The 22,098-nt window shown below is 42.6% G+C and overlaps 1 protein-coding gene across 4 annotated transcripts in view; it reads right to left on the minus strand.

Annotated features, from left to right (window-relative positions):
- tbl1xr1a (TBL1X/Y related 1a) overlaps positions 1 to 22,098 on the minus strand; it is a 28,436-nt gene that overhangs the window by 2,367 nt on the left and 3,971 nt on the right. For 2 of the 4 annotated variants that reach the window (XM_029707339.1, XM_029707338.1), the window contains 15 exons: positions 19,984 to 20,028; positions 15,956 to 16,021; positions 4,717 to 4,819; positions 4,319 to 4,464; positions 3,634 to 3,853; positions 3,245 to 3,419; positions 2,782 to 2,923; positions 2,450 to 2,513; positions 2,261 to 2,358; positions 2,059 to 2,119; positions 1,729 to 1,850; positions 1,518 to 1,592; positions 933 to 1,060; positions 462 to 627; positions 123 to 224 (listed from right to left, as the gene is read on the minus strand). In XM_029707339.1, the coding sequence (XP_029563199.1) occupies positions 123 to 224; positions 462 to 627; positions 933 to 1,060; positions 1,518 to 1,592; positions 1,729 to 1,850; positions 2,059 to 2,119; positions 2,261 to 2,358; positions 2,450 to 2,513; positions 2,782 to 2,923; positions 3,245 to 3,419; positions 3,634 to 3,853; positions 4,319 to 4,464; positions 4,717 to 4,774 (1,557 nt within the window). In that variant the 5' untranslated portion in view covers positions 4,775 to 4,819; positions 15,956 to 16,021; positions 19,984 to 20,028. The remainder of the gene's footprint in view (positions 1 to 122; positions 225 to 461; positions 628 to 932; positions 1,061 to 1,517; positions 1,593 to 1,728; positions 1,851 to 2,058; positions 2,120 to 2,260; positions 2,359 to 2,449; positions 2,514 to 2,781; positions 2,924 to 3,244; positions 3,420 to 3,633; positions 3,854 to 4,318; positions 4,465 to 4,716; positions 4,820 to 15,955; positions 16,022 to 19,983; positions 20,029 to 22,098) is intronic. The other 2 variants (XM_029707341.1, XM_029707340.1) reach the window with 2 other exon arrangements.

Raw genomic sequence — 22,098 nt, forward strand, 5'->3', positions numbered from 1 at the left:
TAGGCTTTTTAATATATATATTATTACGACCTGTATATCTCAGTGATAAACCCTTTAAACTTTTTTGGTCACATTCTTTTAATGAAGTATATGAAAATGCTAAAAAAAAAACCTGTACTCACAGATCCATCTGATGCACTTGCTCCCACTTTGTCACCTGCTGCATTCCAGCAAACTTCAAAGATTCCCCCTGTCCCCCTGTAACTATGGACTAAAGCACCAGTCTGTGGAATGGAAAGGGAAGCGAAGACAGTGTTATCGTTTCAGATCAACAACCACAAGCCAAAGGCTAAACCATAGCTTTCTTAGATTTAAATCCATTCGAAAGCCTAATTAAAGTCTCCAAAATAAGCACTACCACTGACCTAAGTAACTAACTGCATAACAATACAGGAAGCTAATATTACTAACAGTTCTCCACTCCGTGCAAGGTAGATAGCAAGACCGTGTCGGGACTGTACCTGCGTGTTCCAGATGTGAACACACTTGTCGAAGGAACCACTGGCCAGATGCCTGCCGTCGGGGCTGAATGCCACACTGTAGACAGGCTCCTGGTGTTTGGTTAGCGTGTGAATGCAGATGCCTCGGTCCACATCCCACAGCCGCACCGTCGAATCAAAGGACGCACTGCAGGGAACACAGGAAAAACACTCATCGATCTGCCTCCTCCCCAGAAGCAATACTTAGTACATAGTCATAGCTGACTTCAAACACAAAGCCCCAATTCAGAAGCATGAAAACTGGGGCAATTCAGGTGAAGAGTTTTGGTTCAGGGCACAAAGACATTGTGGCTGGCCCAGAAACAGTGTAGTCATCAGTCTATTACCCTCTAACAGGGCCACACCGCTGTTATCACAGCCAGTAATGCTGCTTTCACATCCAAACTAATGAATGCCCACATAGAGGGCGCAGCGGTGCTTCTGTTTCAGTACCTGGCAAGCATGAGATTGGCATTGGGGTTGTTGGTTCCAGGACCAGTGGGGCTCCATTTGATGGTGTAGATCTCTTTGCTGTGAGCTTGCAGGTCATGAACACATGTGTCCTGTTTCATACTCCAGATCTAGCATGGTAAAATGACATGATTGTTAACGTGATGGTGAATATCCAAAACGCTGAATGTTCAGATAGATAAGAATGTTTGGTTGGTTTTATACTTGGTTTATTTTTCAGGTTGACAATTTGTCGAGTGGAATTCATCACAATGAAGAAATGTATAGAGAGAATTATAGTGATATATACAAAACATGAATTATTTGAATTTCTGGTATATAATCCAGAGCAAAACATTACAGTGCACATGTAATGTACGGAAAAAAAATTTTTTTAATGAAATGTATGCATTCACTACTGTAAGTCGCTCTGGATAAGAGCGTCTGCTAAATGACTAAAATGTTTTAAAAAAAAGTTAAATGATGTATTTATATAATTTATTTAACAGGGACAGTAATCAACAACACAGACAATACTTAAGTGTAAGAGTGCTGGACGTAGCTAGACAGTTTTCATTCATAACTTACCTTCAGCGTCATGTCGTCTGAGCAAGAGGCCAGCAGGTTACCGGTTGGATCCCATTTGATTGCATTTACTTCATTCTGGAGCGGAGAGGAGCACAGACAGAGGAGGCAATGCCTCTGACCCATAGAAAACTGGACAAAATGGCTATGGCATGGTACTTCTATGATGGCTGCAGGAGCAGTGTAACGCTGTGGGGTAATTGGGCTGACTTACTGTGTGTCCTTGGAATGTTTTGATGGGCCTGTCCTGGCCAAGTTTACACACATGGATGCACATGTCTGTACTGCAGGAGGCAAACGTGTTGTTGCTTTGCCAGTCCACATCCAGAGCAGGCGCTATGGAGTCACAACAAGGAGCGGAAGAAAACAATGAATAAACAACAACATAGAACTCTACTTCTTTCTTTCTGTGCTTGACAGAAACTAGGAATGAGTCGGCACAAAAATACCCTTACTGTATATATTCATGTAAGTATGTACCGATACATGTCTAGTAAGGGTTAATGAAGAGTCAGGAAAGAAGCCATTGGATAATTCAGTGCACCTGAATGGAACGGGAACTGCTGCTTGGCTTCTCCTGTGTGAGCATCCCATATGATTGTAGTCTGGAGGGAGAAACACATCTCAATTAGAACACGCCTGAGAATAACAATGTTCTTTTAGTCCTGAATACCAGAAGAGGTGAATGAGTCATCATAGCATTTCATGTCTTGATCTCATAACGAAAAAGGCTGTTGGGTTCTTACCTTATCTACTCCGGCACTAAGAATGAAGTTTCCTTTCTTGTTCCATTTCAATGCAAAAATGGGACCTTTGTGTTGACCCAGGGTACTGGCAAGATTACCTAGGGTTCAAATCATATATATTAGAGAGGCAACCATTTTGGAAACTGACAACATGTTAAGTTGAAAAAGGAGGTAAAAGAGGCAACCCACCATCCTTTGTCCAGATCCTGGCAAATCCATCATATGAGCCGGTTGCTAGTAAAGTACCCTCACTCTGTCAGGGGGAAGAGGTATAATACATATAAATTAAGTTAAATGGAATGAAAGAGAATACATATTGTTCAGCACATGATTCTGCTTAATGAAACTTTTCCTTGGGGTAATTAAAAAAGATCAAAGCTTTAACATAAAAACAGTTTGAAGTGGCTCCTAGTAACAGCATTCAGAACAGGAGCAGTGGACATAAATGTGGAAATAAAGTTATGGGATTTGTGAGGGGGGAACATGGAGCAGGCTTGTGTGTGTGTAGACCTCTGACTCACATTCCAGTCTAATGATGTGACGTCTTTGTTGCTGGGGACATCCTGGCCTCCCTCCCGTATGCAGTGCCTCAGTACAAGCTGCGTGGAGCTGCTGGTGCTGTTCTCACTCAGGTTCCAGATCCGCGCCGTTGAGTCCCCAGACCTGCACCAGGGAGGGGAGGGACAGTCAGCACAGCCCAGAGCAATTACAATACAACAAAATAGCAACATAGAAAGGTCATGGGTCACTCATTCATTCAATTAGGGTTGCAAAACTTTCTCATAATTCCCAGGATTTCCAGACATCCCGGTTGGAAGACTCACAGAATCAGGAAATCCAGATCCTACAACCAGGATTTCTGGAAAACCTGGGAATTATGGGAAAGTTACCATAATTTTGCAACTCTAACCAGGATACAGATAAAAATAGGACTTTAATTATTTGAGCTTAATGCCATAACCTCAGAGAGAGAGAGACACTGACCCTGAGGCGAGCAGGTCGGAGACAGGGTTCCAAGCGCAGATGAACACCTCTGACTCGTGGCCTCGGAGCACCATGGCTTTGTTTTGGGGAATCTCCATGTCCCCGTCCACCTCCATCAAGTCTGCATGGTTGTCTGTATGGCACACAGAGAGCACCTCATCAGCATGTGCATGATCTGAATAACAAAACATCCAGTATTGGCATTGACTCTTTCGGTAGTTTACATTACATTCTCAACCACAACAATGATGTTCAAAATAACAGAACATGCACAAACTAGCCATAAAGAGCGAACTAATAGCAGAATTTTTTAGGGACATTATCATCTTCCTCGCTCTGTGTGTTATGGTTAATAAACACTAAGCCCAGGGCCGTGGACTGAGACTCACTAGCTAAGGCGTGCGCTCCGTTCTCCTCGCCGTTGGCCGTGTTCTCTCCGTTCTTGGCGTTGGCTGTCATGTTGGTGGCATTGGCTGAGGGGGCCTGGGCCGCCTGCTGCTGGGCCAGCTTGTCTCGGTAGGCCTGCTGCCGCGTCTGCACCACGTCCGGCATTACCGCGTCGATGAGCGACAGGGACTCGATCGGCCGCCCGTCAAACAGTGTACCGTCCTGGGGACAGCAGAAAAGCTGGTTAGACTCAAAATCAAAGGCTTCAAACTGCTAAATAACTACTGTAGCTGTAAGCAATGGTAGGTTAAATCCAGTTGGAAACCATGTGTTTGATACCATTCAACTAATTCCGTTCCAGCCATTACCACGAACCCGTCCTCCCCAATTAAGGTGCCACCAACCTCCTGTGACTTAAATTAAAGGATAAAACACTAAAACAAATCACTAGAGAACCATCTATTAAAACTTAATGCAATGTATTATAAAGCTACATTGGTTGATAACTGCATAACTGAAGAACAGAAACCTAGCACTGCATTCATATGCTTTCTGATCAAACCGATGCCATGTTCTGCATTTCATCACAGTTGGCTTGGCTTGCAGTAATAAAGTCCACGGATTCCCTGGTAAGATGATGTGATGCTGTGATAATAATGACTTGTGTGAATGAGGAGATGAGCTCACCTCATTAATGCTGACTTCAGCCTCCACGTACTGCAGGCCCTTCTGTATGATGGAGATGAGGGCAGCAGGGGGCACCAGGGCTCCATTGATGTTAGACTGACTGATGTGGCTCTCTATCCCAAAAGTGAAGGCTGAGTGGGAAAACCCTGTAAGGGGAGGCATGAGGAGCATGTCAGTAGGCAGCACATTACATAGAGCAGATCCCTCTCTCTGGTGCCTCTGGAAATGGCACACTTCAAATAGCTGTGGTTGTTCTCAGAGTGCACATTTTCAGGGCACCTTTAAATAGCTATAGAACATTACATAAGGAGAATATACGGTAAGATTATTTCGACAGCTGTCTGGCTTCAATTGCGTTTGCTTCCAGATGTGTGGTTTAAGCGTCAGAGACAGCCTACCTGACTCCTGTAGGTATCTGTACACCAGGAAGTTGACCTCATCACTGCTTATGCTCATCTTTATACCTGGTTACACCATGAGGTCAGCAAACAGGACACAGGCCTGAAGGGAAGGGAGGTGGTGGTGGTGAGACAGTTGTTTATCCAAACTCAGAGCAACATATTTTCACACTACACCAATCACACTACATAGTGCTGCTAAGTAAGAACTGAAGCTAGGGCTGGAGAGTGGAGATTTCCTCCCAGAAGATGCCACTACCACTAACACATTGTCTGTGTGCAAAAATCCTTCCACAATCTGCTGTACACACAGTTCACACCAGGGCAGGGCAGCGGGGACCTGCTGTTGGGTGCTAACTGTGGACAGGAGCATCAGCACTGCTACAGTGCGTCTCTCTAGCGTGGCAAATAACAAGGCGTAGTACCCATTTCCACAATTGAACCGCAGTGGCGCTGTTGAGTTAAAAACAGAATCTCAGGATCTCTGTTGACAGTGTGTGTGTGTGTGTGTGTGTGTGTGTGTGTGTGTGTGTGTGTGTGTGTGTGTGTGTGTGTGTGAGAGAGAGTGGGGGATGGGAAGGAAGGGGATTCTCTTTCCATAGATGAGCTGTGCTCTGGGCTGTAGTCCATCAATGAGAGCAGTGGTGTTTATCTCAGCCAGGTCTGACTCGGAGCAGCACAGGGCTAGTCTGGGACCTTGCAGAATCATGGTAGTGACAAAAAAAGCAAGCATGGGCATGACCACAGAATGGACAGTGTTTTAACTGGGTTCATCCAATCAGAGAGATATAGAACAGGACCACAAACATCCTTCTCTCTGGAGAAACCACTTCAGGACCTGTGCTACTGGTGTTTCACAAGAGTGACATCTGAAATAACAAATCAATAGGCAGCCATGCAGAACTGTACATTCACCCAAAGATACCTCAAATCTGAAGAGCCATATTTCCGGTAGAATACTGGAGCACGTTCTAATTTCCATGTCAAAATATAGCATAACAGAACTCTACAGAGGAGGTCCAATCGTAGTAGTCCTAGCTACTGAATATAGTATTATTGAGGACGTTTCAATGTATTTATTTTATTTATTTAACTACGCAAGTCAGTTAAGAACAAATTCATATTTACAATTACGGTCTACCACGGCCAAACCCTAACCCAGACGATGCCTTGTCGACCATCATCAAATCTCTTAAGAGATGTGTAGGCCTATTCTTGACAAAAATTGTCATAGGATGTGGTTTGTTTGAAAACCAAACGGAATTTTGTCATCTGCTTTTATACTTGAACACACCCCTAGAGACGTAGTTCATTCCCTTTTCATCGCCATATCAAAGTGATGAGGTGTTGGTCTATTTTGAGAGAGTGAGAGAGCACGGCTGTAGAGATGGAGCACTTCACTTTCCCTTCCTGCCCCATCTCCAGTCTCAGAAATTACGTTGTTTACAACTCGCATACATCCCAAAGTGATTGTGGTAGGTATGTCATATGATCTTTTATACTTTTAACAATTGATATAAAAAATATGGCTCAACACTGGTTCAGATGTTCCTGTCCTGCATGATGTCCGATAATGCCACTTTTACAGCCTTTGGTTTAGAATAGAACATACATGTACAGTGTGTATACGAAGTCACCACCCCCTTTCAAACTGTTCACCTTTTGTTGCCTTACAGCCTGAAATGAAACCACCCAAAAAAATATTTTCAAAAAAGTAAAACAGTAAAATACCCTATTTGGATAAGTGAATACCCCCCTTTGAATTGCAATTCCAAATTTGCTGAGGTATAACCAACCTTCCAGATCACAAATCAAGCTAATTGGCTTCCATCTGTGATCAATTGTAGTGACTTTGATTAGCTCAGAATAAAAACAGTTGTTCATAGAGGACTCCACTGCTTAGTAGTGCAATTCAAAGCAAAGAATCCACTATGGGCGGAAAGGTACTTTCAAAAGATCTACAAGATAAAGTTCTGGAAAGGCACAAATCAGGGAATGGATATAAAAAGATTTCAAAGGCTTTGTCCCTCGGAGCACAGTTAAGACCATTTTTAAGAAGTGGAAGGCGTATGGCGACGCCCCGACCCTGCATAGATCAGGCCGTCCCTCCAAACCGGGCAAGGAGGAGACTGATCAGAGAGGCTACCAAGAATCCAATGGCGACTTTGAAGGAGCTTCAGGCCTTTACGGCAAAGACTAGTCAATGTGTGCATGTGACCACAATATAACAAACGCTGCATTAATCTGGCCCCTATGGGAGGGTGGCAAGAAAAAAAAACACCCCTAAAAAAAGCCACATCAAGCATATTGTAGATTCTGAGGCCAAGTGGAAAAAGGTGCTGTGGTCAGATGAGACCAAAATGTAACCTTTTGACCTGAATGCAAAATGATATGTCTGACGAAACCCAATAGATCTTTCCACCCAAAGAACACCATGCCTACAGTATAGAACACCATGCCTACAGTATAGAACACCATGCCTACAGTATAGAACACCATGCCTACAGTATAGAACACCATGCCTACAGTATAGAACACCATGCCTACAGTATAGAACACCATGCCTACAGTAAAGAACACCATGCCTACAGTATATAACACCATGCCTACAGTATAGAACACCATGCCTACAGTATAGAACACCATGCCTACAGTATAGAACACCATGCCTACAGTAAAGAAAACCATGCCTACAGTATAGAACACCATGCCTACAGTATAGAACACCATGCCTACAGTATAGAACACCATGCCTACAGTAAAGAACACCATGCCTACAGTAAAGAACACCATGCCTACAGTATAGAACACCATGCCTACAGTACAGGACACCATGCCTACAGTACAGGACACCATGCCTACAGTACAGGACACCATGCCTACAGTACAGGACACCATGCCTACAGTACAGGACACCATGCCTACAGTATATAACACCATGCCTACAGTATAGAACACCATGCCTACAGTATAGAACACCATGCCTACAGTATAGAACACCATGCCTACAGTACAGGACACCATGCCTACAGTACAGGACACCATGCCTACAGTACAGAACACCATGCCTACAGTATAGAACACCATGCCTACAGTGAACGGACACCATGCCTACAGTGAACGGACACCATGCCTACAGTGAACGGACACCATGCCTACAGTGAACGGACACCATGCCTACAGTGAACGGACACCATGCCTACAGTAAAGAACACCATGCCTACAGTAAAGAACACCATGCCTACAGTAAAGAACACCATGCCTACAGTAAAGAACACCATGCCTACAGTATAGAACACCATGCCTACAGTATAGAACACCATGCCTACAGTATAGAACACCATGCCTACAGTATAGAACACCATGCCTACAGTACAGGACACCATGCCTACAGTGCTGGACACCATGCCTACAGTGAACGGACACCATGCCTACAGTATAGAACACCATGCCTACAGTATAGAACACCATGCCTACAGTATAGAACACCATGCCTACAGTATAGAACACCATGCCTACAGTATAGAACACCATGCCTACAGTACAGGACACCATGCCTACAGTGCAGGACACCATGCCTACAGTGAACGGACACCATGCCTACAGTGAACGGACACCATGCCTACAGTGAACGGACACCATGCCTACAGTGAACGGACACCATGCCTACAGTGAACGGACACCATGCCTACAGTGAACGAACACCATGCCTACAGTGAACGAACACCATGCCTACAGTGAACGGACACCATGCCTACAGTGAAGAGCACCATGCCAACAGTGAAGAGCACCATGCCAACAGTGAAGAGCACCATGCCTACAGTGAAGAGCACCATGCCTACAGTGAAGAGCACCATGCCTACAGTGAACTGACACCATGCCTAAAGTATAGAACACCATGCCTACAGTGAAGAGCACCATGCCTACAGTGAACTGACACCATGCCTAAAGTATAGAACACCATGCCTACAGTGAACGGACACCATGCTTACAGTGAACAAACACCATGCCTACAGTGAAGAGCACCATGCCTACAGTGAAGAGCACCATGCCTACAGTGAAGAGCACCATGCCTACAGTGAACTGACACCATGCCTAAAGTATAGAACACCATGCCTACAGTAAAGAGCACCATGCCTACATTGAACTGACACCATGCCTAAAGTATAGAACACCATGCCTACAGTGAATGGACACCATGCCTACAGTGAACGGACACCATGCCTACAGTGAACGGACACCATGCCTACAGTGAACGGACACCATGCCTACAGTGAACGAACACCATGCCTACAGTGAACGAACAGCATGCCTACAGTGAACGAACAGCATGCCTACAGTGAACGAACAGCATGCCTACAGTGAACGAACACCATGCCTACAGTGGAAGAACACCATGCCTACAGTGGAAGAACACCATGCCTACAGTAAAGAACACCATGTCTACAGTAAAGAACACCATGCCTACAGTAAAGAACACCATGCCTACAGTATAGAACACCATGTCTACAGTAAAGAACACCATGCCTACAGTAAAGAACACCATGCCTACAGTGAACGAACACCATGCCTACAGTGGAAGAACACCATGCCTACAGTAAAGAACACCATGTCTACAGTAAAGAACACCATGCCTACAGTAAAGAACACCATGCCTACAGTAAAGAACACCATGTCTACAGTAAAGAACACCATGCCTACAGTAAAGAACACCATGTCTACAGTAAAGAAAACCATGTCTACAGTAAAGAACATCATTCTACAGTAAAGAACATCATTCTACAGTAAAGCACGGCAGTGGCAGCATCCTGTTGTGGGGGTGTTTCTCTTCAGCAGGGACTGGAGCACTTGTCAGGATAGAAGGGAAAATGGACAGTGCAAAATACCGACAGATTCTTGAGGTGAACCTGCAGCCCTCTGCCAGAAAGTTGAAAATGAGAAGATGGTTCACGTTTCAACATGACAATGACCCAAAGCACACCGCCAAAGCAACTGTAGAGTGGCTGAAGGACAAGAAGGTGAATGTCCTTGAGTGGCCTAGTCAGAGCCCGAACTAAATCCCATCGAGAATCTGTGGAATGACTTGAAGAGTGCAGTCCATGATGATCGGTCACCATGCAATTTGACTGAGCTTCAACAATTCTGCAAGGAAGAATGGCCAAATATAAGTTAGTAGAGACGTATTCAAAGAGATTCATGACTGTAATTCAAGCAAAAGCTGGTTCCACCAAGTAATAACTCAGGGTGTTCACTTATCCAAATAGGGTATTTTACGGTTTTAATTGTAATACATTTTCAGAGTAAATTCTTTTCCAATTCACTTGGATATTGTGTGTAAATAATGCCGGAAAAAGTCTGATTTTATGTGTTTTTGTTTCAGGCTGTAAGGCAACAAAAGGTGAACATTTTAAAAGGGGGTGGTGACTTTCTATATCCACTGTAGAGCTGGGACGATAAACCGAAAATGATTGACACCGACCATACAAAATCACTTATCGCAGACAATTTTCTGATATTGTTCATTACGATAAGTAGCCTATACTAGAGAAATGTGAAGTTTGAAATGAAATCAGTTTGCTAATATAGGTGATTGTTAATGGGACAATTGATGGCTACAACCATCAGACTAGTTGTAGTAGTTTAAAGGATAATAAAACAAAAACAGTGGTGCACATTAATGTTATAAACTTAGCGTTCTATTATCGTTATTGCATCAATTCAGGCAATTTATCGCAGTATGTATTTTTGGCCATATCGCCCAGCTCTAATAGAACATAACATGCACATTACCTATTGAGCCGAGCTGACTCACACTGTAGCCACAACTATTGTTTCACACTGAGACAGAGCGGCTTATCTCAGAATGCTTTAAATCGAGCTAAAAAGTAGGCTACACATATACACACACACAGATGAAAACACAAGTGCACGCATGTGCACACACATATGGGCACACACATTTGGCCTACATGCCACACGCTAGCAGTGTCACAGCAGATTAAAGATGGATGTGGCGGGTACAATAACACACTCCAGTGTGCAGGGGAAACAGGCTGCAGAAACTGACTGGTCATCTAGCTTGACCTAGGCCTATAATATAGATTTCTACCAAAAAATATATGGGGTATTGGAAATGATGCAGATAACTACATTTCTAGTAGCCACAATCTGCAATATTAAAGCTGATCTACCCCCCCCACCCCCAAAAAAAGTCTGCTAGCTAAGTGTTGTCAATGGCTAGGCTATACAGTATATTGGCAGAGCACACATCTGCTCGCACAGTAGGGCCTGCATCATTTCCATTTCCCTCTAGACTTAAAAAGTCAGAACCAAAGTCAAAGGCAACTTATCTTTCAGGGTGTAGAAAAGTGCAAATCTAATTATTTAGGCCTATTGAATATGTATCTTACATAATAAAAAACACAGCAAAGAAATCCACTGCACTTTTTCCCTAAGGAATGTGTCACTCAGCCAAACCTCCAATGTGCAGACATGCTATCAACAAACTTCACAGACTGCAGCTTGATCTAAAAGCAGATAAAAGCTGAACCAATGAAGTCCTGGCTGGACATTTTCAAAGAATCAAGGAAATGTATTAACACACAGCTTGAACCTGTATTGAAAATGACCTTGCAAATGCAATATTGACCAGAGATTAATACAGCCTAGGTTAGGGTCTGCAAAAAAAGTATTGAGGTAATGTCAACTTGTGGTTAACATAGGTTGCAGATCCCATCCCCCTACCATTTGGAAGGCTGTTTGCTGCTCTAAGGTGACAGATGGTAGTGGCATGCCTGTCTGCTGCATTTGTGGTTAACTTGGGACATGGGTAAATGAGCAAAAGCAATAGAAACTGCTACAATCCCATTCTTTTGGTAGGTTGTCAACCTCTGTCTGCACTCATTTTTCACATGAACACTGTTTTTGTCAATATTTGCCACACACTCACTGATGCACCGATTTACCATATATGCCTAGTCTGTACAAATTCACGGCTAAACAGACAAAACCAGTGATGTTGCTGACATAAGTAAAAACATAGGCCTAAATCAAAACACAGGCAGAACTGTTGCCATGCTGAGCTAATAATAGACTGTGATATAGGCTTTGCAAAAAGCAATGGGTTCAATGTAAAACCTAGTTGACATCTCAACTGAAAGAGTGGGAAATGGAAGCGCTATGGTACGTCAAGGTCATTTGTCAGTGAGTCCTACTAGTGTGGTGTGAACACTGACATACTCAGACGCAAACTTATTTTATCTCTGGCACACAGATAGCATCAAGATCAAAGGAAATGCAGTCATAACATGCTCCTATGTAGAGGTGTGACATTTCTGGATTCCTTTAGGTCAAAACGGACATCAGAGTTTGACATAGTTTTCTGAGACACATTCAGTATAGTTTAGCCTACCTCAGACATTCTATGCAAGCTCACACTGCAATAATATGCATTCTACACCAATAGCCTAGCCTACATAAGAAGGTGTGATTCTATCTGCATCCAGTCCACATTCTGTAGTTTCACTGGATGGAAACGGGAGCACCGGTGTTTACAAAGAAGTACATCCTCCCTAAAAAATGAATCATTTTAGGAAATGAAGGTGATTTGTTAAATGATTAGAGAAGCGGAGATAGTGTCGTGCCTCACCTTCCAATGCATCGACCCTTAAAACTGCAAGATTATCATATTGTCAGGGCACTGAACCTCACTGAATGAGCTTAAAAACTATGCAAGTGGATTCTGGACCTGTATAGACTTATTAACAGACTGGTCAGCATGATGCTGTATTTCCATTTTACAGCTCCCATCTCTCCAGCAGACTATTCTCCTGGATCAGTGGTCATGCCAACATTCATCAGGCTGCAGGTCATTCTGCATCTGATACTGCTGGACTCACCAGACAAAAAGTAGCTTGGTTTCACAAAACGCAACCTCCAGAATTATGATCAAATAGCGATCCCCCATTTCAAACGTCTTAACAGCCAGATATGAATCCACATGTCGAACCAAATACAACATGTCAACACGTCCTGTCAGCTGCCAGTCAACTAATCAAACTGAAACTAACCTTGAGGGCTAAGTTTAGGCATTCATTCCAAGTAGTTAAGGTAAAAAGAAAAGAAGACTAAATTAAAAAACGTGTGCCTTGCATTGGGATTGAACCCACAATGTTCGGAGCCGTAGCTCACGATTTAGGTCTTCCTCAACCCCATCCACAAAGCCCTAGCTCGTTGTGAGCCTACTAGGTGTTAACAGTCACTCACTCTGTCCCTAGTGGACGGCTAATTGCCATGTAAGTACATCGACTTGCCATCACGTAACTTTGTGGTGAACGTGTGTAATCCACTAGAGTGCTGGCTCCTTTCACATTACAGTCTAATCAACTTCCCCACACTGACTCAATCCATACATTGAAATGCGAATGCGCACCTTTGGAATGATGAAGTATGGGCCTTAACATAGCCAACATGTGCACAATGCTGTTGGAATTGGAAGTTAATTGCATAGTGGCCTTGAAAAGGCCACATTGAGAGAAGTCAAAACAAAGTTCTTACATACTGTATTTTTAGCTGATGAAGACAAAAAGACCCCAAAAACTTAAGATTCTCGATGTAAAATGTTGCAAAGGTCAAAAATGCAAATCACATTCATTTCAGTGTGCCATGCAAATGTTATTTTCATCTTATCGCTAATCAGTTTCTTAGCACTCGGCAAAGATAAATGATTACAAATTTCCTGTTACATCAGGAAACAACGGTTATTATTATTATCCATACAAATTGTCACACGTGCGTAGCCTATTCTTCCTCATACATCCATCCTTAGCCTACTCATCAACAACAGGATTCCCTTTGCATCCAATTTTAAAGTCAACAATTGGAGACCTTCAACAACACACTAAAAAGTATATGGACACCTGCTCATCTCATTCTAAAATTAAGGGCATCAATAATTTGCTGCTATAACAGCCTCAACTCTTCTGGGAAGGCTAGATCAAATCAAAGTTTATTTGTCACGTGTGCGGTGTAGACCTTACAGTGAAATGTTTACTTACATCCTCTAACCAATAGTGCAAAAAAGGTGTGAAAAATAGATGAGTAAAGAAATAAAACAACAGTAAAAAGACAGGCTATATACAGTAGCGAGGCTATAAACGTAGCAAGGCTATACACACACACACACACACACACACCGGTTAGTCAGGCTTATTGAGGTAGTATGTACATGTAGATATGGTTAAAGTGACTATGCATATATGATGAACAGAGAGCAGCAGTAGGGTAAAAGAGGGGTTGGCGGGTGGTGGGTGGCGGGACACAATGCAGATAGCCCGGTTAGCCAATGTGTGGGAGCACTGGTTGGTCGGCCCAATTGAGGTAGTATGTACATGAATGTATAGTTAAAGTGACTATGCATATATGATAAACCGAGAGTAGCAGCAGTGTAAAAATAGGGGTGGGGGGCACAATGCAAATAGTCCAGGTAGCCATTAGATTACCTGTTCAGGACTCTTATGGCTTTGGGGTAAAAACTGTTGAGAAGCCTTTTTGTCCTAGACTTGGCACTCCGGTACCGCTTGCCATGCGGTAGTAGAGAGAACAGTCTATGACTGGGGTGGCTGGGGTCTTTGACAATTTTTAGGGCCTTCCTCTGACACCGCCTGGTGTAGAGGTCCTGGATGGCAGGCAGCATAGCCCTAGTGATGTACTGGGCCGTACGCACTCCCTCTGTAGTGCCTTGCGGTCAGAGGCCGAGCAATTGCCGTACCAGGCAGTGATGCAACCAGTCAGGATGCTCTCGATGTTGCAGCTGTAGAACCTTTTGAGGATCTCAGGACCCATGCCAAATCTTTTTAGTTTCCTGAGGGGGAATAGGCTTTGTCGTGCCCTCTTCATGTCTGATGTTGGAACATTGCTGCAGGGACTTGCTTCCATTCAGCCACAAGAGTATTAGTGAGGTCGGGCAATGATGTTGGGCGACTAGGCCTGGCTCACAGTCGGCGTTCCAATTCATCCCAAAGGTGTTCGATGGGGTCAAGGTCAGGGTTCTGTGCAGGCCAGTCAAGTTCTTCCACACCGATCTCAACAAACCATTTCTGTATGGACCTCGCTTTGTGCACAAAGTTGGAAGCACAGAATCATCTAGAATGTCATTGTATGCTGTCGCGTTAAGATATCTCTTCACTGGAACTAAGGGGTCTAGCCCGAACCATGAAAAACAGCCCCAGACCATTATTCCTCCTCCACCAAACTTTACAGTTGGCACTATGCATTGGGGCTGGTAACGTGCTGACGTTCTTCTGCTGACGTTGCTTCCAGAGGCAGTTTGGAACTCGGTAGTGAGTGTTGCAGCAGAGGACAGGCGATTTCTACACGCTAAGCACTTCAGCACGTGGCGGTTCTGTTAGCTTGTGTAGCCTACCACTTCGCAGCTGAGCCGTTGTTGCTCCTAGACATTTCCACTTCACAATAACAGCACTTACAGTTGACCGGGGCAGCTCTAGCAGGGCAGAAATTTGACGAACTGACTTGTTGGAAAGGTGGCATCCTATGACGGTGCCACGCTGAAATTCACTGATGTCTTCAGTATGGGCCATTCTACTGCCAATGTTTGTCTATGGAGATTGCATGGCTGTGTGCTTGATTTTATACACCTGTCAGCAATGGGAGTGGCTGAAATAGCAGAATCCACTCATTTGAAGCGGTGTCCACATACTTAGTGTACTAGCATAAAAATCCCAATGTCAGGAGCACATTTATGATCCATTTAGTAAGAGACATCGTTCCCACATCAGCATACAAATCGCAAGTGTAGACCTGTGTTTTTTTATTCAATATTCTCCATTCAACGTTATCACGCTATTAAGCTGATCACAAGACAGTGTTCTGCAAAGGATCCCTGCCTCTTCAATGCATAGAGGTCTGAGGTATGAAACCTTGATCGTGCCTGAGTGAGGTATGCAAGAGTGACCTTACAACCCTCTCTCTCCATCCTGCCTACTATCCATTCATTACAGCGCTCATAGCCATAGCCCATAGAGCTTTTCCTTTCCCCAGTAACTAGGCTACACTACAATGACAATTGTCACATCTATGCTCACAGAGCTGAGGAACAAAGACAAAGCCATCCAATAAAATGAGAAAATCCTACCCAGAAATTAAGGCTGATTACACAGCATTTAGCCAAAAACGCAGACCAATAAACATTTTTATCTGAATCTTCCTACAGGCTACTTACCACAGTAGTAAGTCTGTTTTCACAACAAATATGTTTTGAAAGGGCACAGTCTACCAGTTTCACAACCTGCAAGACAAACAGAGGGTCAAAAATAAGCAATTGACAAACATACTGCAGCACTACAAAATGTCAAAGCCTCTTTTGTATGTTAAATAGTTATGAGATAATGTTGGATATCTAGGCTATTTGGGAACGGAAAACATGCTGCGTGGTCTGTCTGCCATACACTTGCCAAACTATCTTCAATATCTTTAGAGCAGGGTTCCCCAACTGGCAGAACTGATTTTATTTGGCCCCCCAAGTTCAGATTTTTATTTCTGGACATTAGACTAAAAACACCAGCAAATCTGCTCCAAGTCATTTTAATTTTGGAAATCTGTTCCAAAGTATTCCCATGCATAATAGAGATATACGCACTCAGTTGCCAGTGTATCAGGTACCACCTTGTTCACGAAAAATGGTTTGCTCCTACAGACAGTCACGTGGCCGTGGCTTGCTATATAAAAAGGCAGACAGGCATCCAGTTACTGTTCGATTGAACGTTAGAATGGGCAAAGCGAGTGACCTAAGTGACTGAGTGTGGTATGATCATCGGTGCTAGGCGTCGGTCACACCATTTCCAGTATCTTAGAAACAGCCAGCCTCCTGGGCTTTTCACGCACAACAGTGTCTAGGGTTTACAGAGAATAGTGAGACAAACAAAAAACATCCAGTCAGCGGCAGTCCTGTGGGCAAAAACAGCATGGTCGAAGGAGAATGGCAAGAATCATGCAAGCTAACAGGCAGGCCAAAAACAGGAAAATAATGGAGCAGTAAAACAGAGGTGTGCAGAACGGCATCTCGGAACGCACAATTCGTTGGTTGGGCTACTGCAGCAGACGACCACACCGGGTTTCACTCCCATCAGCTAACAACAAGAAGCGGCCCCTAATCCGACAAATCCCAGTTCATGTTGCGTCATGCTGATGGCAGAGTCAGGATTTGGCGTAAACAGCATGAGTCCATGGCCCATCCTGCCTGATGTAATGGTATGGGGAATGTTTTCCTGGCACACGTTAGGTCCATTGATGCCAATTGATCAATGTTTGAACACCACACCTTGTAGAATCCATGCCCCAAAGAACTCAGGCTGTTCTGGAGGAAAAGGGGGGGGTCCAACCAGGTATAAGATGGGTGTACCTAATAAACTGTCCGCTGAGTATGTAATCACATACAAATGTAAGCAAGGTTTGAAATGATTATGTTTCAGTCAAGTGTATCTGTTTGGCCTTCTTGCAGTCAAATTCACGGTCCACAAATTATTTGTAATTATGTTCTGGCCCGCTGACCACCCGCTCAAGAAAAAAATTGGCTGAATCTAGTTGATGATCATTGCTTTAAAGTATATTTAGGCCTGTTAAGCCCAGGCAGATCACTCAAAAGTGACTTTGAAATTGGACGTCAGGAAATGCCTTTAAAACAGGCCACCAGGGGCAACAGTGAGCGCTATTACCATCAATAAATCCCATGACTCTGGATCAGAAGTTTCGATCCCAGCGGTGGACACTAGTTTTTTGTTTTAACCCCATCCCAAACCTTATCCCTTACCTTAACAATTCGGAATGAGTGCCTAAAGCTAATATCCAAAACCTTAACTTTCCGAATTTGACATTTGGAGCAACTTCGAAATTTGACTTTGGAAAAGCGTGGATAAAAGTCTAACTCTGCAGTGAGACTGTGAGAGCTTGTTGGTTTAGCCAGCAGCATGCTTGATGCATTCATTCAAGGCACAATTTTGGTTACTTACAATGTCAACAGAACATTTGTATTTATTGGAAAGGAGCATCAAGCTCATTACCGTGCACTTTTACCACCCTGTAAAATTCATCATAACTTTATCCGTAGCATAATAAACTGCATGCTTTCCCGAGTCGTAGTGTGAGGACCATACAACATCACGTGACTCCAAGTTTACTTTGATATGATGGTTATTATATCAATATTTGCGCATAAAAGCGTTTCCACCGCCATTTCTCGGATAATACATTTTACAGAAACAAAAAGATCCCACCTTGTCTAACGTATTTTGTTTTGTCGACATTTGGAAAGTTTACAGACAAATTTGCTGTTTCGTGACCTGTTTTGTCGTGACCTTTTTTATCCAACGTACTTTACTCGCATAAAAAGGTTGGCTGGAAACCTGGTTACACTTGGCAATGTTTTGAAAAAAAACTTTATGAAGAGCATCCCAAAAACATTTTAGGGTCCCACGGTAAAAAGCTAACGCTTCCTAATTTAGCTCAGATTAAATCCACCGCTCAATGAGTGAACTCAAAAAATACATATCGCTGTCTTGCATAAGAGACAATAGCAGCAGGAACAAGGCCTAAAATGATGGCGCGTAAGTATTTCACCAACCACGTTGGCAGATGGTCAGGGCTCCACATTGCATGCATTTCACTCACATTTGTGAATATAGGCCTAGCTGCAACATTCAAGTAAAAAAAAAAAGGCTACTTATATCAAAGTACATCTGACTTCAGGCCGACATGTAAAATGCACATGTTATTCAATCATTGCACCCACACTGCATAGCCAGGCGCTAAAATAGAACTTGGTTATATTTGTGATGCTTGATGCGCTGCAAGTCCCGCCTCACCCATCTCCTCATTGGTTTTAGGAGCATATACACACGTGGCTGATTGAAAGATGAACTGAGGTCCACAATTCAGTCGGTGGTGGTAATGCACCTAAAGTTGGTTGCCAACCTCCACATAAAGTCCAAAGAAGAAAAAGAAGCCTGAAGGAGGAGAGATTTCGTTTCTAGTACTCGGTTTACCCTTTTATCTGTGGATTAATTGCCAGAGTAGAGGATCTTGTGCATTTCAGGTAAAATAACAACCCAATGTTTATATCCCAGGACAAATTAGCTAGCAACAACAAGCTAGCTAGCTAAATTGCCATAAATGTTTAATGCTTTTCAACCTGTCCCCAAATTAATATAGTTGGTTCAGAGTTTGTTTTTATATTTCAACCTGTGCGTCCTGATCGCGTCTGGTGTGGGTGGACAAAATCAACATACGTGTGAGCGGTCTGGTCAGCGTGTAAAGCTTTCTGTTGACTGCTACATAAAGCCTTCTGCTGTTCAAAGGCAATGTTAAAGAAAGCACTTCAACCACAGCACCAGACTGATATTGGACATTTGCAAAAATGTCAAAAAACCTGTTTTGCTTTGTCATTATAGGGTATTGTGTGTAGATTGATGAGGGGGGAAAATGTCATCCATTTTAGAGTAAGGCTGTAAAGTAAATGTTTTTTGCAAAAAGTCAAGGGGTCTGAATACTTCCTGAATGCACTGTAGAAGCTTCAGTAATTAGCTCAAATTGTTTGTTGTTTTGGAACTAAATTATTCATTAAATAGATTCAATTATTTACCTGTAAGGAATGTCATTTGACCCAATTTTATGGCCATAGATTGAATTAACCCTGATATGTATCAAATTACATTCTAAAACAGTTTAGATGTAATTAGTCAAATTATTTAGTATGCTTTGAGTCTCAGTTCTTCTGTTATTTAATATGGTGTTATTTTTTTATGAAATTGCATATATAATAGAAGATATTCAAGTTGTTATTTTAGTTCTATCAATTATCAACATATCGTTCAATGTTTAAAAAATAAAGCTCAGTGGTCATTCTGTGACTTGAGCTAATACGCTTTCTTTTTTGCCCTGGTATCGTTTCGGTTTAGAGTATCGTCTTGGTATCGAGTATCTTTGCGGTATCAAGTATTGTGATACTAAACCTGGTATTGAAGTCCAAATTCTGATATCGTGACAACACTAGATCATTGTGTGGGTGCAACAAGTCTACCTTTTGCTTGTAACCACGCAAGGTAGGGATAGTTTGTCACCAATAGTCTATAGCCCCCTTAATTCCTTACTCACAATACAACAGCTTTGATAGTACAAGCAGGCATTTATGAAAATCAACCTTAAAGATTTAGCTCAGATATCAGCTTGGTTATAGAGGGAGGTTAATGTGCTTACCATGTGCCCGAACGTCATTCAGATATGACAGTATCCCTCTTCAGTCTGAGGACAGAAGAAAAAGAGATTCTGATTAAAATAAATTAATAAGCGTTAAACTAAATTGCCATCTCACTCAACCTTTAGTGTAAGGCTAACCCACAAACAGAAGTCAACCAATTATAATCTTCAAGTGTGCTTCTCCATACTACTTCAGCAAGCAACAGTATACATTTCACTAAATTAGAGCCTTTAGATTTGTCTAACTAATAAGCTGAAGCAGGATGGTCCTTGATGCCAAAAATCAGTAAATAGACTAGCCTAAGTAACACAGTTTTCAGATGGAAAGGTGCTAAGAGAGGGAATCCTCTTGCTATTTGATGAGAGTCAATACAGTATACCCCAGGGATTAGTATTTAATTAAAGCTTTAAGAGCTGTTGTAAGCGATGGCCTACATGACCTATGAGTAAGGGAACTCCTCCTCTCCCTTTCCTTCCCCCACTGTTATCACAGCACAGATCACATTCCATAGCAGAGTTTCTAAGATGGGCAAAGGTAGGCTAGCATTTCACTGGACGTATACAGATCCCGGAAATGCTTAGCAAGCTAGTCAGACTACTTGGCTCAGCACAGGAAGAGCGAGATCCTACAGACCCAGCATGTCATTAAATAGCAGTTTAACGTGTTTGGTAGCTTGCTATATTTTCATTGCAGCATACATTCTGCTGTGTTTGTTTAGTTATTGTGTTTGACTTATAGCCTACTTCCCTGATTCTGGAATCTAGACTTTGGCTCATCATTCACACGGTTTGTAGTTCATTGTACAGTATACAACCACCAGGCTATTTCATGCGAGTCAGAAATTTAAATTAGATAATCCTAATAATGGACATGAAGGTTTCACTGTTTAACTTCTGCAACACATTTTTTGATACCCATGGGAAGACAATCTAAAGTCACCTTCAATGGTCAATTACCACCCTCTACTTCACTTCCAAGTCCCTACTCCTTTTCAGTCTTCCTCGTGACGAAGGGTGAGACAGATCTGTTACCACAGACCCAGCCCCATTGAAAACTGCAGTGAACAGTTTAATTAGGCCATCTCTGACCCGTAAAATGGTCTATGCGAAATCATTGATAACTTCAGTTCAATTTAATAGATAGCATAGCACATAATTGAGTCATTGTGCTCAAGTTTGGGCCTAAATAGAACACCTCTCCTCTTGGTTGAAAATAAAGGATATGAGGATCATAGCCAATCAACTTTTTGATTTTTTTTTAAACTTATTTAACTAGGCAAGTCAGTTAAGAAAAAAATATTATTTACAATGACCTACCCTTGCCAAACCCTAACCCAAACGACACTGGGCCAATTGTGCGCCGGCCTATGGGACTCCCAATCACAGCCGGTTGTGACACAGCCCAGGATCGAACCAGGGTCTGAGATGCAGCGCCTTAGACCGCTGCGCCACTCATGTGAATATACTGTAGGTCTACTCCTCATTTATTAGTCCTAAACTCAGTCAGTGAAATAAGAGAGTACCATTTGATTGGTATGGCATACAGTCCTTGACTGGTTCATATACTGTATTTATTTATTTATTCATTTATCTATCTATCTTGCTCCTTTGCACCCCAGTATCTCTACTTGCACATTCATCTTCTGCACATCTACCATTCCAGTGTTTAATTGCTATATTGTAATTACTTTGTAATTACTTTGCCTTAACTTACCTCATTTGCACTCACTGTATATAGACTTTTTGTTTTCTTTTGTTCTACTGTATTATTGACTGTATGTTTTGTTTATTCCATGTGTAACTCTGTGTTGTTGTATGTGTCGAATTGCTATGCTTTATCTTAACCAGGTCGCAGTTGCAAATGAGAACTTGTTCTCAACTAGCCTACCTTGTTAAATAAAGGTGAAATAAAAAAATATGATTCACGTGATTTCTAATATTAGGTCAGACTTCTCAGGAAGTTGTGCACACCATCTAAAAGACCAGCCCATGTAAACACAGCCTTTGTCACCAAGCAGGTCATTCTTAGCTTACTGCTACTAGCAAAGAGTAAGGGATCTATTCAATCTGTATCGCTGAAGCGTTACAAATTGGGCGATAGAAATGTTAAAGTAA

This window comes from Salmo trutta, chromosome 22 (genome assembly GCF_901001165.1).
Source record: "Salmo trutta chromosome 22, fSalTru1.1, whole genome shotgun sequence".
NCBI lineage: Eukaryota > Metazoa > Chordata > Actinopteri > Salmoniformes > Salmonidae > Salmo > Salmo trutta.